The following is an 18793-nucleotide window of genomic DNA, read 5'->3' on the forward strand; positions in this document are numbered from 1 at the left end:
GTTAAGATGAGAACACACAAAATGCTGATGATTCTCAGTCATCCAGGTCATGGTATATCCAAGTGCTAAAAAACAGGTCAACTGGACTTGGTTGAGTTTCGTGAAGACGTGTCAACTCAAATCCAAGAGGCTTCTTCAGTTCTAACTGTCTGCTGGGAGTCCCAGGTATTTAACTTTTAGGGCCGTTGAGGTTACCTGAGAGGCTGAACCCACCATGCTATTGGTTTCTTTGTGGCTTCCTTCACTCCTTTCAAACCATCTTTCTTCATGGCCAAAATGTGGACATTGTTGTCTTCAGATGAATGTCCCTTGTCCTTAAGATGTAGGTGGACTGCTGAGTCCTGACCTGAGGAGCTGGCTCTCCTGTGCTGTGCCATGTGTTTGTGAAGGAGTTGTTTAGTTTCCCCAAACGACAGGTCTGTGCATTCCTCACTACATTCAACTGCATATACTACAATGCTATGCTTACGTCTGGGTGTTTTGTCACACTAAATGAGTAACTAAGTGGGTAAGAAAGACTTCCATTCAGTCATTACTACACTGTGAGGCCATATGGAAAATAGTTTGGGGGGGCCCTATATATAGAGAGATATATATAGATATATCTATATATACAAACACATAGGAAAGGTGACATTGGTAAGGATGAGATTTCGGCTCAGGTCGCTTCAACTCGGTCCCACAGGAGTCAACCAACCGGAAGTGTAGTTGTGTGTAGTCAAATGTAAAATGCCGTCACCAGAGCAGACAGACAGTGGTATATCCAGCTGGAGTATGAGAACCTGACACAGGAAAGGGCTCCGAACCAAGTGTCTGAATACACATGCCGGTGGCAGTGTACGGTCTGTAACGGAGCACACACTGTAGCCTGCTCTCAACAGCAGACACTGGTGATGGATGAAAGAGCAGAGCTGGGGGGATAATGTGAACCAGAGGTCGGGGTTCAGGCAGCAGTGGAGCCGCTGTGTACCCACAGATATGTGCCGTGATTGTGACACCGAGGGAAATGTAAGGGTGGCTCCACCAGCTAACGTTAGCTAGCTAGTCAGCTAGCCGGTGAGTGCTGCAGCTCGGTGCAAGTCTCGTGTCCTTCCACGATGCAAGCAGCACCGTGTCGTTCACGCCGTCATGTGAGAGGTGAGTGACACCAGCTTCAGATGCGATATCCATGTCTTTCTTCAGTACGGCTCTTGAATGGAAATCCCTTCACTTCTGCTCCTCGGCGCTAGCTAGCTAGCCAACCGTATGTTAGCAGTAGGGCTTAGCTTGCTATTAAAACGCTTCAATCCCCGGTGCTAGGATATAGTTGTATAGATGACAAGACACTGATCATGCTGCTTTTAACACCCTGGGACATCCTGTGCTTTGACTTAGCTACCGGTAGTTTCGTGTCAGCTAGCAGGGTACCTTCAAAAAAGTACGTGAAGCGTAACAGCTGGGGATCATCTCAGCGGACCAGACACTTGCTGAGTGCACTGTGGACATTTGCATGAGCTGAAAGTAAACAGTATTTAGTGTTAGCGGACCAGAGGCGTCGCCTCTCAGCCCTCGCTTCCACAGTGCAGTCACGTGAAGCTGGACGGTACAGTGCCCCAGTCGGTCTGTGCCGCAGGCTCCTCGGTGAGATCCTACCAGTCAGCTCCACGTTGTCTGGCGGAGGGAGGAGGGGGTCAAGAAGAATAGAGTTTCAGCTGGTACAGTTTGTAAGAAGAGCAACAGTTCCCCTTTCCGGTTCGCTATCAGCTCCATTGGTCTGCTCGGCATTATTTACTCCAGGATTGAAGGGCAGACCAGGCATATCTGTAGGCTGATCCCAGTTCAGGTATGGTTAGTTTTATTCTTTATATTTCATTGCTTTGGAGTTAACTTCTTGTTCAAGCATAATTTCTTTAGACGTCTGGTTTTCTTCTGTCCCTGACACTTGCATGCTCACTTTAAGAAGTTAGGATGGGACCATGTCCATTTTCTTTCCCTCAGAAATTATACTTTTGTACATCAGATGATCGTTTGTTGCCCAACTTTATTGTGTCTGCACGTAGTTTTTGTGTTTTTTTTTTTTAAAAGTTGAAGTCAGTACCTTGGATTTTCATTATGCCACAGTGTTCATGTTGCTGCTGTCTTGTCAAGATCATTTCTCTCTATAAACCTTTCAAAACAGATCAGTAGCATATACACTCAGTTATCAGTTTACATTCCATGGCATTCCCCAGACGCTTTTATCCAAAGCGACCTACAATTAGTTTATTCATTACTCACTGAAGAGCATTGCAGCTTTATAGCACAGTCCTGCAAGAAATCCCATTTCTTCTCTAAAAAATAGCGATAAAAATGTCCACAGTCTTGTATTTGCAATACACCCCCTGTGACTGTAAATTATGTAATTATAAATCTATTTAAAGTTAGTTTAAGCTGTAAAGATTCCACTTTTTCCCCCAGCTGCATGAGTCATGTGACAGTGTTGGTCCTCATATGACAGTTGAGAACTGTTTTTTAAAAAAGAACAAACGTTGAGAAAGATTATGTGAAATTACCAGGGACCTTCAAAGTTGTGCATTAGGTGACTGAGTCTTAACAGGTCTGATCATCTAAACTTTAGAGTTTGGCAAATCATCTAAGCTAATCTGTAAAAGCTTTACTGTCTTGACAAGGCTACAATGCTGCATGCTAACTTAGTGCAACACTGAAGACTGATTATTTCCTTGGTCTCTCTTGTATAATGTTGTTGTGGTCTTGATCTGGATTGCATTTGGAACATGTGACCTTTCTGTATACGTCTGTAAACTGATGGAGAAAGATACCAGGGCAGTGAAGCACAGTCCAGGATCCAATACTAATCAGAGCATCTGTTACCTGTAGCCAAACGTCCGTCCTTACAAGATTATTGTCAGCCTATATTTATCAGCACTAATTGGTTTAGGCTTTTCTAATTCCGAGGAGCTCCTCTAGACGAATCAGTGGGACACCCTTCACTCACTCACTCACTTCTTTCATCACTGCATCAATTTTTTTTTTTTTAGTCTAAGATATTTGTATTCTTTGAGTTTTTTCAGTTTTGCATCTGTTACATGTCAGAAACATTATCAAACTTGCTGACTTGTTTGCATCTGGGCATTTTCCTGTTGTATTCTAACATGGACTTTCTCATGACGTGGGGGCTGGCAGGAAAAAGGTCAGGAAATTGTCCAGAGCAACTGACTCTGATATTTGTATTCTCACATACTGCCTTTCAGGAAAATGTCCTAAGTTCAGTGTCGGTCTGAATGCATTTTAGGTAAATCAGATTTTAACATTTGTGTCTCTGAGATGCCTTTTGTGTTCTTAAATACAATGATTTCACTTTGAATGTTTTCTTGGGTTTCGTGCAGTTTGACTCCTTCGCTCTTCAACAACTAGCCGAATGAGAATGTACAGGAGGTACTATTGCTCACTGAGGGATTAGTGATGAAGCCAGAGTTAGTATAAACTGTAGAATCTGTAGGGAGCAGATAGCAAGTCTTTGAATATCTTGTCCAGCTATGATGAATACAGTTTGATGCTGGTTATGTGATGCCCACTACAGTTTCAGTTACGGTGGATTTTATAGTTTTGAACTGATGACAGATATGAATTGGACATAACCACCAAGTTGGCCCGAGTTTGTTCTAGTCTGGGACAGTAGGCTTTCAGAGTTGGGAGAAGCTATCACACTGCATGCAGTGTTTAAGGACCCTTATTGTCCGCCTTGCTTTATTCCTCTGCACATCTAAACGTCTGACACCTTTGTGGACATTAGTTGCTCGGTAAGCCTCTCTTGGCGTCTCAGATAAAGTGACTGTTAAGGATTGTGAACTTCCATCATGTCATGTATCTACATTTTGGAGTATCCAAATATTTAGTCTGTCTGATAAAATGATGCTGTTTTGGATTTGATTGATTGATTTTGCTCAAACGTGACACATACTCCTTTTTATGTTACGGTTCGTAAGCCAGCTACAGGAGGTCTGATCAATCCCTCCTATTTTATTTAAATCAAATTAAATATTATATAGTAGCTTGCTGGACTAAAATGAGTAGTAGATTTGTGTGGTTGTCAACCCGGCCTTTATGGAAAGCCCTGTAAGATGAGAGATTGTTGCATTATGCTGTTTCAAATTCATGTGTACTTTTGGTAGTAGTATTGGTTGAAATGTTGGGATTACACTAACAATATGAAACTTAACTTCTGGTACAATGCGAAAATGTATTTAATTGTTGAGCTGTAAACATCTAGAGACAATTTTAGTCATTGAAGCCAGTGGTAAATGTTTACTTAACACAAGAAGCTGCACAAGTTCACAGAATATGCAGTGTCAGCTTGTAAGGCTTTATTATTGAAAGTTAAAATGAGCTGCATGCATTCTGCTGATCACTTGTTTTCATGCTCTATTTTCAGGATAATGGCTGAAGGATAACAACCAAGGAGTCACATTCCCTCAACCCATAGCGACCCCACTTCCCCCTTTTCACTTTCGCAACCTCCCCTTGCTGAACTTGTTTGAGGGCTGTCTCTGCTCATTGCCTTGTCTCCTTGGGATTTCATGGAATTCATGAATTCCACAGCAGAATCATGTGAATTCATCTCAATCTGGAGAGTCCCCACCTTAACACCCTCCTGGACAAAAGAGAGGATGATTCTAAATTTTGAAATAATTGCAATGTGACTCGAAATCAAATTCCTACCCATCTGAGATTGCTGCCTTTGTCTGTACATTTCTCACTCTGGTTCCATCAATTGTTCCCTATTTGCAGCCTTTTCATATCCCTTTTCTTGTGACATTGGGCCATGGTTCGCAAGAAAGGTTCTCTAATACTATGCGGTGCTTTCCTGTTTGTTGCCTGGAATGCTTTGCTTCTACTTTATCTTTGGGGTCGCCCTCCCATCGGCCGCCCCGGAGAAGGTGGAGGAGCCGAACCGGGAGGAAAGGAGGAGTGGGGTGTGGGCAGAGGGAAAGGAGGCCAGATCAATCTAGCTGGAGAGGTGATCCGGCTGGCGGAGGAAGTCGAAATCCAACTTGAGACGCAGAAAAAGCTACTGAAGCAGATTGAAAGTCACAGGGCTGTGTGGGCTCGGCAGAAGGATGTTGGTAAGAGACAAACAGTTGATACAAAAGAAGTCAAAGAAGAGGTTGTCCACCAGCCATCAAAGCCTCCACTTCCTGTCAAGGACAGTGTAGATGACAGGACCCAAACTGATGTACAACTTACACAGAAGCCTGTTCATACAGTAGCCCCAAACCTTAAGTTAGAACAGCACCAAGCCACTGAAATAAAGGAAGATGTTGCTGAGAATAATAATTTGCCAACTTCTGTTGCCAGCCCACAGGTTGTCATTCCCATTCTAGTTATTGCTTGTGACAGGGTAACAGTTAAGCGGAGCCTCGATAGACTGATACAGTACCGCCCTTCTCCACAACTATATCCAATTATTGTCAGCCAGGACTGTGGCCACGCCGAGACTGCTCGTGTGATTGGCTCATATGGAGATCAAGTGACGCACATAAGCCAGCCAGACCTGTCGGACATCAGAGTCCGGCCAGAACACAGGAAGTTCCAGGGCTACTACAAAATTGCCAGACATTATCGCTGGGCACTCAACCAAGTGTTCAACACCTTTTCCCAGTCTACTGTGGTTGTAGTGGAGGATGACCTGGAGGTGAGTGCTCTCAGACCTTTTCCTTTCTGATGTAACCATGAATTACTTTGCTCGCAGACATATACACAGAGACACACATACACAGCAACACAGCTGAAGTCTCTGACCCGCTACAGTTAATACTTTTCTTAAATGAGTGAAATCTTTGTTCATAGCTTCATGTATTCATTCCTTAGTTCAGCCAGTCCTGACTCCACTCGCCCTCTTCCTCTCTCTCTCTCTCTTTGCTTCTAAAACGCGACGGACGCAAAAATACAAAAAACAAATATCTCCCAGAGAAAAAGCGGTGTCATACACGTAGAAGTCACAGACGAAGATGTCAAGAGAGTTTGTGGTGATGAGAGCTGACGTCGGGGTGCTGTAAACAAAATCACGTGATCTACGCAGCAGAGTTAATAGGTCACTTCCTGCCTCTGCCTGCTGCTCCTGGCTGCTCCACCTCTCACCTGAAAAATGCGGAGGATTTGATGCCTTTGTGAACGCGTCTCAGTAGAGAACCTCCCGCTGTGTTGTCCATGTGTTAAAGAAAGACTCTGGGTAAACTCCGTAGCCAATTCTCAATGTAGAACTATTCCTTTAATCTCACATCAACAGACTTGACTGGTCCAACTAAAACTGCCCTCTAATGATACAGATCGGTATAATAGATCTCAATGAAACAAGCTCTTGACTTAAATGCCCAGAAGTATCTAAGTAACTTAGTAAGTTGGTACAAATATTTTTACCCCTAGTGACTATAATAATTATGGTTACACTGAATGAAAGAGTCAAACAAAAACCCTGTGTATTTATGGCTTTACCATCTAATCAAGTGTGTGTTCTGCTCATTTTCCATGCATTCATTTGTGCACATTTACACATATACTAGCTTTGACTGTTAGCTGTTTGATCTCCAACAAAACTGAAACAATGAAGGAAACGTCTGAGGGTTGAAACTAGGCTCCCATTGGTGGGTGTGACAGGTTTTAGGTAGTTGGCCTTTTCACGGTAAAAGTGTTATTACATTTGGCTTACTTTAAGATGTGGGTTAATAGTGACTGGAGCTGTTACATTGAAGAGATTTCTCAAAATGTGCAGCAGCAGCTTTTTCAGCACTGTCTGGCTGCCTGTCAAAACCATTATACAGCATGTATATCATATATTTAACTGCAGAGGGTTGTGTGTGGTTCAGAGCAATAACTGCTACTTGGGAGAGGGAGCAAATATCAGGTACCGATCAGATGAACAGCTGTTATCCCACCCGATTTCAATTTATTATTTGATTATATGTGCTACCACTGAACAGAGCAGCCAGTGAAACTGCAAAAGTCCTCCTGCTGCTTGATGTTGTTTAAAAAACATCAGAGTGAAAATATGGCTGGTTAAAAAGTGCTTCAGCAGCAGGAAATGACTTACAGGAAATTCAAAGTAATTCTGACTACAACCAAGAGCTCGAGGGAGAAACTTTGCCCCATAAACAGCAATTATTTTGTCAGTGAGTGGGGAAAAATCTGGGTTTACTTGCGTAACTGTTCTGCACTGGTTTCCTTTTTTCCTTACCAACAACTCAGAGACCAACTCCCTCTGTTTGGCTAATCTCTCGAGAGATAAAAGTTCATTTCAACCAGGGACATTGCAACAGTGTCTTAAACCCCTACTCCACTAGGTTACCCCACATATTGTAAAGAGAGAATTTAGATTATATGGATAGAAGGTTTCCATTTCCCCTCTAAACGTCCTACAGTTTTCTACAATACATAATGCATCAGTATTACCAATCTAATAATTTTATATACAATAATCTTATCAGTCACTGGGACATTTTTATTTTTATACTTCAGTTCATTTAGTGTTTGTTTTTTTACTCGTAACAGAACACTTTTATAATAATTACTGCTCTTTAGTTACTGTTGAAACTGAGCAGTCATCAACGTCAGAGCCATCAACAATTTTTGTTCCAAGTCAAAATGTCCTCTGTGTGCAATCTGATTCATTTGGAAAACATAAAGAACGCAGAGTGCTTTGATACTATAAAAATATATTAATATTCAGGTCAGGTTATCTATTTAGACAGTAAAACAATAGTTCTGATAGAGATAGATTGAGAGAGAGTTGAATGGAGTGCTTGGTTACTGGACAACCCGCTTAAAAAAGTGCAGTGATACATCCCAGCCCCTTCCATCGGCAGTCTCGTCAAATGTACACCCATGTGAACATGTACTGACTGACAACTGCTGGAGGACGACTTTTCTGTGACTACCTCACTAACCTCTGGCTATCGTCGCTGCTTCAGCGGTGTATTTCTCTTACGGCTTAAGACTCTGGTAATGCGTAGAGAGACCACAGGCAGGGTGTTCACAGAGAGGCCGGTCGGTTAGTGACAGACAGGTATTCGGACCAATCATTTAATTCGGACCGAAAGACAGACGACTTTATTGATTGATGGCTATTGGGACGTGAAGAGAAGTTCAACAAATAAAAGTGTTTCAGAAACAAATGACCAACCCTGTTTTTAAATGGCACTATTGTGGTTGTCTGTCTCGCAAGTCTTTGTGTTGCTGTTCTGAATGCACTGCATGACGGACGGTAGTCAAACAACGTCACTTTCATTGACTGAAAATGTAAAGAAGTTCAAGGTGTAGAGCAGACAAAATATTCCTGTTCGGAAATACTTTGGATCAGGGCGGCCCCGACCCAAAGATTTGTCTAATTAACTAGTCAACTTCTCATCACATGTTTATTATTTTAATGACATCCTTTTAATAATATCAATATGGGTTTTAGGGCTGAGAAAGAATTGAGACACAGAGGGCGTCACTGGTCCAACATGTTATTTGCACACATGCTCCAACAAGCATTTTACAGTTTGCATACATCTATTTTTATTCGCAAATTTGAATGAAATGGTGACACTGTTGAGCCCTGTTTTTATTATTACTTAAAGAAATAATAGCCAAAACTATGAAAATAGTCAAATATACACATATAAAAGTGTAATTATTATTTGAAGGACTACAGGCTGTGTGGTAAGCAGAGTCAAATTAATTTAGGTTTACAATTAAGATAATTGTAAGCTTTAATTTAAGAGTTGAATTTAAGAATGCCCTCTATACACATTATTTTCTCTCATTGATTGCACTGTACTCAAGAAGCAGCATCTCACCACTGTACATCCCTCTTCTCTCTTCAGGTGGCACCGGATTTCTTTGAGTATTTCCAAGCTCTGTACCCAATTTTACGGGATGACCCCTCCCTGTGGTGTGTTTCTGCCTGGAACGATAACGGTAGAGACGCCTTGGTGGATCCATCCAAGGCTGATCTCCTCCATAGAACAGACTTTTTCCCCGGGCTTGGCTGGATGCTGCTGAAGAACATGTGGGACGAACTCGAACCCAAATGGCCCTTGGCCTTCTGGGATGACTGGATGCGTCAACCAGAGCAGCGCAAGGACCGCTCCTGCATCCGCCCAGAAATCTCACGGACTATCACCTTTGGCCGTAAAGGCGTGAGTTTAGGTCAATTCTTTGACCAGTACCTTCGTTATATTAAGCTAAATACTCAATTTGTGCCTTTTACCAAACAGGATTTGTCTTATTTGTTAAAAGAGAAGTATGATGAAAAGTTTATCAAAGAGATTTACAGTGCACCACTGGTGAAAATTGAAGAACTGCAACAAGGGGGCAGCTTAAGAGACCCTGGACCATACAGAGTGCAGTACTCCAGCCGTGACAGTTTTAAAGTCTTTGCTCGAAATCTGGGGGTGATGGATGACTTGAAATCTGGAGTCCCCCGTACAGGTTACAGAGGAGTAGTCAGTTTCCTGTACCGAGGCCGAAGGGTGCTCCTGGCTCCACCAGAGGGATGGATGAAGTATGACATCAGCTGGAGCTGAAAGTCTTATTCAATACAATGTGAATAAAGGTTGAAGAGGGGAGAGAGCCTTACTCAGAGGAACTCTCTGAGACCAAAGAATATCAGCTGACGCAGTAGTTCATGAAGGGACTGAAGCCCCACAGCTGGGGCTGCACATCAGTGGAGCTGCAAGATCAAGTGTTGACCCAGGCCCCTTTGTCAGGGAAGGTTCTAAAATAGGGTGCTCATTCAGGATCAGTAGGTCCAGGGCCACACAGACCTCACATGGAGTTCAAACTTGTAGGAAAAGTCCACCCTTAAACACTGTTTCAAAAGAGCTATTGGCAATGTGCCTTGCTTTATAGGCCCACTTCGTTTTATGTATTTTTATTTCTGTGAAAATTGGCCAAATGTAGAGTTAACATCACATTGTTGCTGTTTGCAGCAGCTGTAAATGAAGGGTGTTGCAGAAAAGTCTTTGAATCATAAACAAGGAGAGCGTGTTTAAAAGTCAGTGATATTCTCCACACACTAGAGGACACAACTTTGGGGAAAAAAACAATTGTGTAACGTTTTTGAAAGTTGTTGAATTTGACCCAACTATCTACGTCATGTTATTGGTTTAAGTCTATAAAACTAATCAGAAACAGAGTTGTGTGCAAAGGAAATGAAAAACTTCTACCAGGTTTTATGTGGTAAACAAAGGCCATATCCACTGCTCAACTGAGTCATTATAGCCCTGATGGTTATCATTAAAGGAGACAGGCTTCCTCATTAATGCTACATTGAAGAAATTGTAATTGAAGCAGACAAGAACTTCCCAAAGTGCAATAACTTGGATCTAGCATCAACAAGCTGCAAAATGCTGTCCATTCTGTATCACTGTCAAACTCACTGTGCAGCTCATAAAATCTGTCAGGAAGGATGTCTGCTCAGCGGATTCTAAGAAAACAAAGATGGAAAGATGGAACAAGGTCAGATGGAAGCAAAAATATTCAGTACAAGGATTTGGTCTGACCAAGAAGGGTCTCCTCTATTGAAGTCAGTACAAACCCTACATTATCTTTTTCACTAACTGAGTGCTAAGAACTGCAGAAAGAATACCAAATTTGTTTCTGTACTTTTGCTGTAAGCGCCAAAAGCACTGCCAGGACGACATCTTGAGCCATCTTTGACTGTACGTGATTTGTATTGACTGTAATTATAGAGACCTTTCATAGTTTAAGTAAACCATGGTTTTGTTGCTTTACAGCTGCCTGTTGTCATTTCCCCTACCTTACAGATTGTTTAGAAGATGACCTATCAGGTGAGAGCATACAACAACCTGTAAGTGCTCAGTGACTTGAGATGTCTGAGTTCCAGGAGATATTAACTGGACTGTGATGTGTGATATGGTCCTGAATCAGGGCTACACCTACAGTGGCATAACTAGAGACCTTTGGAGCTATTGGTAGGAAGTAATACATTGAAGTAAATGAAGATGCTAGAGAGCAAGAAGAAAATCTGAATGACACTCCATAATAAAATGGTCCTGATGATTTTTGCTACAGGACAAGTAACAGATGTTTAACAGTGTGGGAGCATCAAGGAAGGAGTTTTTCTCGAATTTTCAGCGCTGCTGTTCTCAGGCTACGTCCACATTAATATTATTTGGTTTTAAAAGACTCATGAGTGTTTCAGCCTCTAAAATAAACACCTTTCAAAACTGGCCCTGTTTTGATTCGAAAACTCCAGGCTCCTGTGTTTTAGTCACAGTTAGTGAACATGGCTGTGAAAGCAGTGTGATGACAACATTAAATCAAAGGAGACCGATGATCTTATTGTATTAAGCCCTTGGTATGCTTCAAGTCAAGTTGAACAGTTGACATTTATATAGAAAGGTAAAAGTGTTACTACCATTTTCTTTTTTTTGAAGGACCCCACTCGAGGACAGGTGAAAAATGCTGTCTTTGTAGTCTTGACCCAATTATTTGTACAAATGAATATGACAACATCAAATATACAGTCTCTTTTTAGAAAGTGACAATAGCTGTGTGAAGAAAGCTTGGGGGTGGCTTCACACATCCCTATTCCTTTCCAGTCACTGTGTAACATGGGTGTGATTGATTCTCATCAGTTTCAGAAAGTTGCAGAAATTATCAAACACAGCTCCTTCAATTCTGCTGTGAAAGGTTTGCAGAAACCACTAGATGACCCGATCAACATTTAGTTTGAAGCATACTGAGGCTTTCAGGTTCATCTTTTCATATTTGGATGAAGGTCTTTGGATTTCTTTTTATGTTTATGAGCAGCCCAGTTTAAATTCCATAACTGTTGGTTGAAGAGAAATGTTTTGCTGGAGGAAATACAATATTTATTCTTCAGCTCCTTTTTTAATTTCAGAAGGTTATGGAACCACAACTCTGTTTGGATGGATAAACTTGGTGTCTAAATATGTTGAAGGAAATATGTTAATATGAAGGAAGAAACTATAATGGGAAGGCTGTTTTAAAATGATTTAACTATTAAGAACTTGAAGTTCTGACAAGTTTGCCAAGCTGCAAATAAGATTCAGACATCACTGAGTCAGACATTTGATTGATGATCACCCTGAAGCCCTGATGTGGGGCAAGTTGTAAGTACATGACATCCAGATTAGGTTTGTTGAAAAACCAATGATTGTTTGATTTGTAATTGTTTCTGCAACAAGAAGGCCGAGAAATGATTATCACTGTACTGTAATTAGCTTTGGGAGGTTATCAACAAGATTGATTGAGTCCCATGTCTGTATGGTGATGTGTAAAACCACTGCCTGATGTGTTTATAACTTTAACACAGTATAAATAAAATCAACTATTTTGATATTTGTCCACATGTTAAAGGAGTCACTCTTTCATTGACAGAAGTAATTAAGCTGTGAAATCTTCATGTCATATTCATCTTTGTCTGTTGAAAACAATAGATCATCACAGCAACCTGGTGCTGAATAAGGTGTGTGTGTGTGTGTGTGTGTGTGTGTGTGTGTGTGTGTGTGTGTGTGTGTGTGTGTGTGTGTGTGTGTGTGTGTGTGTGTGTGTGTGTGTGTGTGTGTGTGTGTGTGTGTGTGTGTGTGTGTGTGTGTGTGTGCGCGCGTGCGGAAATAACGTATATAATAATGTATTCTCACTAAATTTGGCGGTAATATTACTTGGTGTAGGGTATCAGATGGTTAACTCCTGCAACTCATCGGTTGGATGTGGGGGGACCACACATACATGTTGTGTTGAGTGAAAGTTTATGCTAAATTCTGCCAGCTGATTATTGATGTCTGACCACGTCTCTGATGTACACTTGGATGACGTCACAGGAGCAGTATGGAGGTTTTTATATTTACTTTTACTCACGTTTGAAGAATTGATCGATATGTACTTCAATTGTATTGGATTTGGCTGCAGCGCTGTTTACTGTTTGCAACATTTGATACATTACATAAAATAAATTAGATTAAATCTAATCTTTTTTTTGTGTGTGTGGATTAAATCAAACTGGAATTCAGGAAATGCATTACTCTTTTTAATCAAAACTCCATATTAAAACAACACTGTTACTTTTACTAAGTGATTGTGCCCGATACGCAGCCACATGTAGGGATCGATTCGGTTGGGCTCTGTGTCAAACTGATTAACGGGTTCTTTAATGAAGACAAAAAGCAAAGCCTATCAATCTCTTGAGCTGAGTTCTGACTTCGTATAGTCCCGCTCACTGACCTGCAACACATCTCAACAGTGGATATTACCCATGACACCTGGCGTCCTGAACTGGAGGAGCTGCTGCAACAAATATGCCAAACTCTGTTTAGAATTTTTGATAATTGCAAAGTTTCCTCGCTGAATATTGGAGATTTTCTCAGTTTTTAAATTACTTCTAAGTCTTTTTAACTGATCCTCAGTTCAGCATTACCCTTGAACTTGCTGAACAGGATTCTGGAAAATGAAGCTGTGACAGTTATACCTTTCTCACAGGAGACTGTACCTTGATATACTTATATTGATATATATGCCCTGGTAAAATTTGATGCATTGTCTGTACAGTGGTCCCAACTTTGCCAAGTAATAATGCTTTACTGCCCGTGTCCACTTTATTATGATATTTAGGGTAACAGACGAGGGGCTGTAAGATCTTATAGAATTGTGACTTAATTCCTAAAATTGAATCTTATATTTCAAGAGTGAATTGTCAATTCCTTGAGCCACAATTTAAAAGGTAGGAACCTCCTCCTTCAGCCGAAATGTAAAATCATTTTTTTTTAACTGTAATAATTCCATAGAAGGGAAGTTGATGCTGTGCTGTTTTAATACAGATGTTTAGGTTGGTGTTTATAGAACGATTGAGGCCGGATCAGGTTCGATGCGGATATTAAGAATACTGGGAAGTGTAACTTTATTTAGGACACAGAGCAAAGTTATGGAGGAGATTTGCCTCTGCTATAATGCATTTATGGGGAGATGTCAAGAAACATATTGTGAGTTAAAATCATGGAGTCAGTGAGTAAACCAGAACTAAATGTAACAGATATATATCACATTGACAAAACTAAAGTTCAAAACATAAAACAGTGGCAGTTAAACCTGCAAAAACTTGATGGATGTTTCATTGGTCCAGCTTCATATGTCCTGGTGCTGCCAATGACAAATGAGAGAGAAAGAGAGCAGCGTCAGTAGAGATGGAGCTCTTTTCACTTGTGTAAAAATGTTTAACATCATTATAAAGCTTTGAAGGGACAAGTACAGTATATATAATAGCTCACAACAGAACTGCAATGGACGCATTGCCCTTCCGATGCTTTTCATTCTTATTATGTTAAGTTTCATTCAACCTTTATTTCAACATTCCAAGACACCAAGAAAGCACAAATAAGAAAAAGTAAGATTCGCAAAAGCAAGAGCAAAAGTGAAAGCCTTCGGAATAAGTACAGTTCATAAACTTTAAAGCAAATGTACCTTAACCCTAATTAAAACAATACACATTTTTATATGAGATTTAAAACTTAAATTGCCCTAAGTATACAAATGAGTTGAGTTTGTTCTGTATGTGGTTCCATGTTGCATTTGCTCAGTAAAAACTGTTGGCAACTTCAACGTAATCCATTTGAATGTTTGATGGGAGTCCTCATCAAAAGACAGCAGGGAGGTAGGCGGTGAATGACCAATAAGAGCTTCATAAAGATAAGTAAGACCCAGCTTAACAGAGAGAGAGAGGGCCGTGATAATAAACATGAACATGATATTTAAGTATTTCAGATTCCAAGGTATTTATACTCTGCGACTCTTTCAATATTTGTATATATTGTCAAAATTATGAGATTGTTTTGATCAACATTTTGGCTCCCGCAAAGAACATTGATTTAGTTTTGTCAGCACTGATAACAAATTTTTGATTATTAAGGCATTTAATAGAATGCTATTAAGAAGAATACACTCGGTCACAGAAGTGGTAATATCATCTATAACTGCAAACAGAACAGGCCCCATAAAAGGACCTTGTGGGACACCTTTTCAAATCTGTACAAAATCAGATTGAACATTTATAGAGGCCACACACACTGCTCTCTGTCTGTGAGACAGCTCTGAAACCATTTATAGGCAAGTCAATGAAAGAGTAACACAGTGTTTCTTTCTGTCCAAAGCTGAAATCAAGTGTATACTTAGGATAGACTTTGTTGCTTAAGTGGCCGCTCGGTCCAGGAGTAAGCATTCTGTATGAGTTGAAGCACTTGGTGGTGCAGGCCAATATACCAGCAGAGCACTGCAGTAAATGAGACCTGGCAGCTCGGTTGATTACAGGAGGAGTTGGGTTGCTTCTTCTCTCAGGAGAGACTTCTCACATTGCTCAGAAAGAATCTGCAGCTCCTGGTTGTTGAGTCAATGTTAACAGAGAAGTCTAGCTGAGGAAAACACATTGGTTCATGGAGGCCAAGACAGAGCCACGGCTATGTGGGAAACACTGTGGTTCAAAGAAGAAAAATATACAAACATAATGACTCACAGAAAGTAAGTAAACACTCCAGAGCACTAAATAGGAACTAGTGAATAAGGGAACAGACAACATACATTTCTAATCGTGATAGTGGATCCTGATCGTGGTGGCAGCTGATCATAGATTATGATTACAACAAGACTGCTTGATATACAATATGCCTACTCATATATTCTACCGTTACTGGCAACAACTCCTTAATTTTGATTGTCATTGCTGCTCCCTTCATCTCTATAAGACATTTTCTTATGCATAAATACTTTAAACATTGAAACACCTTTCCATTAAACTGTTTCTTCTACTCAATGTTGGAAATATTGTAATTTTGTTGATGTGTTCAGTTACCCGCGGAATCTATTGCACTTCTGTCCGTCCTGGGAGAGGGATCCCTCACATGTTGATCTCTCAACTTTTTTCCCCCCTGTTAATAGTTTTTGTTTTGTAGTTTTTCCTTACTCATATACTTATTGTTGAAGGTTACGGCCAAACAATGTCCCACCTTGTTAAAGCCCTATGAGACAAATTGTGATATGTGAATATGGGCTATACAAATAAAATTTGATTGATTGATTTGATTGATAATCAAGAATATGTCGATGTAGGGTGAGGATTTACTGATTCATTGGCCTCATTGGAGAAAACTGCAGGGGGAGCAGCCCTGAAATTCTGAAAACTGTCTTCAGAAAAATAGAAAATGTAGGAGAAGTTTTCAATTGTTAAAACAATTCTAGTCTCATCCTACTCCAAACAATACAATGTTATAATAATCTCTACACTTGAAAAACAACAATAAAAACCAAGCCATGAAGCCATATTCTATAGACATAGTTAGAACAGAGGCAGGCTTTTTAAACTGAAATTCCTACTCAACCCATAAGGGGGAGTAGGAACACCAGTTGTGGGGAGGTTCAATCTAAACCAGAACTTAGTGTGTTGTATTGCATAATATGCATGTCAGTCCTGTGGGTTGTTTGTTGTGTAGGGAAACAGGCTCAAACAGCATATTCACAATACATGGGGACTGCAGACCGAACACCCCTGCAGCACATCCAGGTTCTTTCAGCTCAACATCTGTTCATCACTGATCTCCAGATGTGTACTGTGGATGGAGGGCCAATGGAAGAGACAAAGTTCCTTTAGGGCTCAGGATTTGAAGATGATGATGCCTTTTGGGGAGAAAAACAAAAGGTTTGACATGATCATGTTGTATGATGTGAACTTTAAAAATGGAATCGAATGCATAGTTTGTTCCCACACAAAAAACTGCCCGGTGATATTCACTTGCTGCTAGAACATGATGAGTGAGACCCAGTGCATTTTAATTCCATCGAACAACCGCCATTTCAGAAGTAAGCTTTTGAGTCCTCTGTGAGGCCCAATGGGTCAGGGGCATAGTGTTAAATGTCTGGGAGAACTAATGCACTTTATGATCCTGACCAACCAATAGCAACACCTAGGAGCACCTGGGAATTTATTGTATAGATACATAGATATATACATCAAACTATATTCCAATAGGCATGTGAATATTGACAGGCATCAGCAACTACTACTTGAAAGCTATTCTTCCTTTTTATATGTGTGTATACATATTCATAATTGCACATGTAAATACTTGTTTTGTGGCACTGTCGGTGTCACTGTTGATTATTTCTTTATTCTTTATTTTAACAGTCAATGTAATTCGAGGAGGATTTTTGGTAGCTGTGCACACACCACAAGAAACTAAGTTGAAGGTTGGTGGTCCGATCCCCAGCTCCTACAGTCAATATGCCAAAAGGCGCAAGACACTGAACCCTGTAGTAGTATTATAGTGGTAGTTTGTGAGTGCCTGCGTGAAAAGGTGAATATGGCTTGTAGTGTAAAGCACTTTGAGTGGTTGCTAAGACTAGAAAAGTTTACTATCCATGTACAACAATGTACAGATCCCTGTTCCAGTGCACAGGACCCTTCTCTAACCCTAACACTGAATGGGTACGGGGTATTATAGGACTTTTTACCTCCTTACCCCCCTAAAGTTGATGGTAATAGTAGCAGCATTGAGTCTGAGGCACTCTAATCGTAACTTAAAAACCGTCCATGCAGTCATGGAAAAGTCACAGAAGCCAACCCCTTCAACTCATCTTTAGGGTATAAAGTACAGATTTACAGAGAGATGTAAAGAGACAATCATGGTAGCACATGTGCTACCATATAATGCACATGTAATCACAAAGGTTTCACATGGGTATTTACAGGTGCTTCACACATTTTACCACCAAAATGTTCCAAAACCACATGTTTCCCATGTGCAAAACATGTAAACACATGAATTTAAATGTGAAATTCATCATCAATCAAAGTTATTTGTATAGCCCATATTCACAAATCACAATTTGTCTCATAGGGCTTTAACAAGGTGTGACATCCTCTGCCCTTAACCCTCAACAAGAGTAAGGAAAAACTACTAAAAAAACCCTTTTAACAGGGTAAAAAGAACGTAGAAACCTCAGAGAGAGCCACATGTGAGGGATCCCTCTCCCAGGACGCACAGAAGTGCAATAGATGCCACGTGTAAAGGAGAACATCAGCAAGATAAGGGTATTTGCAGCATTGATTAGAATAAACACTTTGTAGCATAATGGAAGGTAAATTAATTGATGGAATATTGTCAGTAATGGTCGAGTATCTGAGGAGAAATATTGTATATCAAGCAGTGTTGTTGTAATCATAGTCCATGGTCAGCAGCCACCACGATCATGATCCACCATCACGATCGGATGCCACTATAGTCCACAATCATTGTCCCCTGCCGCCATCAGGATCCACCATCAGCTGCCACCTCAATCATGGTCCACCACCACTATCAGATGCCAACACGATACAGGATCCACCATTATTATCACGATCAGACAGCACGATACAGAATCCGCCATACAGGATCCACCATTACGATCACGTAATTCATCGGGTTTTATAGTGTTAAACTAAAACACATGTGAGCAGAAAGATTGTGGTTGTAATTAGTAAAAAAGAAAACATAATTTGCCGGCCTGTTGCAGGACACAAACACTACAGCAAAATAAGATGCACTACTTACCCATCCACTATACCTTGGCCTCTGCACCAAACTTCCACCTTACCCTTAGTTACTGTGATGCTGAACTGGTATATAAAGTGATTGACTTTTAACCTTATGTGTTTGTAGAAAACACGAACTCAGAACTTTAACATTATAGTGATTTCTAAACAGTGGAAAATGTGTCAGTCTGCTCTTCTCCCAAAGTTGAGTTTTGTTAAGGATAGCATTTCATGTGA

At 40.6% G+C, this 18793-nt stretch overlaps 1 protein-coding gene across 3 annotated transcripts; it reads left to right on the forward strand.

Annotated features, from left to right (window-relative positions):
- The first annotated feature begins 642 nt into the window (after positions 1-642).
- Positions 643-11247, forward strand: mgat1b (alpha-1,3-mannosyl-glycoprotein 2-beta-N-acetylglucosaminyltransferase b). 3 transcript variants are annotated; one of them, XM_035182203.2, is made up of 3 exons: positions 643-1137; positions 4412-5671; positions 8841-11247. In XM_035182203.2, exons 2-3 carry the CDS (start codon positions 4802-4804, stop codon positions 9540-9542), a joined length of 1572 nt encoding a protein of 523 aa, XP_035038094.2. In that variant the 5' UTR covers positions 643-1137; positions 4412-4801; the 3' UTR covers positions 9543-11247. The 3 variants fall into 3 exon arrangements, with proteins under 3 accessions (XP_035038094.2, XP_035038093.2, XP_035038095.2); XM_035182202.2 differs by lacking the exon at positions 643-1137 and adding an exon at positions 1153-1822; XM_035182204.2 differs by lacking the exon at positions 643-1137 and adding an exon at positions 1854-3169.
- Positions 11248-18793: the final 7546 nt, after the last annotated feature.

This window comes from Hippoglossus stenolepis, chromosome 17, assembly GCF_022539355.2.
Source record: "Hippoglossus stenolepis isolate QCI-W04-F060 chromosome 17, HSTE1.2, whole genome shotgun sequence".
In the NCBI taxonomy this organism is placed as follows: domain Eukaryota; kingdom Metazoa; phylum Chordata; class Actinopteri; order Pleuronectiformes; family Pleuronectidae; genus Hippoglossus; species Hippoglossus stenolepis.

Bases quoted from the DNA above. Each gene is read 5' to 3' on its own strand.
- mgat1b (XM_035182203.2), top strand. From the start codon at position 4,802: ATGGTTCGCAAGAAAGGTTCTCTAATACTATGCGGTGCTTTCCTGTTT. The intron at 5,672-8,840 runs GTGAGTGCTCTC...TTCTCTCTTCAG, and splicing joins TAGTGGAGGATGACCTGGAG to GTGGCACCGGATTTCTTTGA.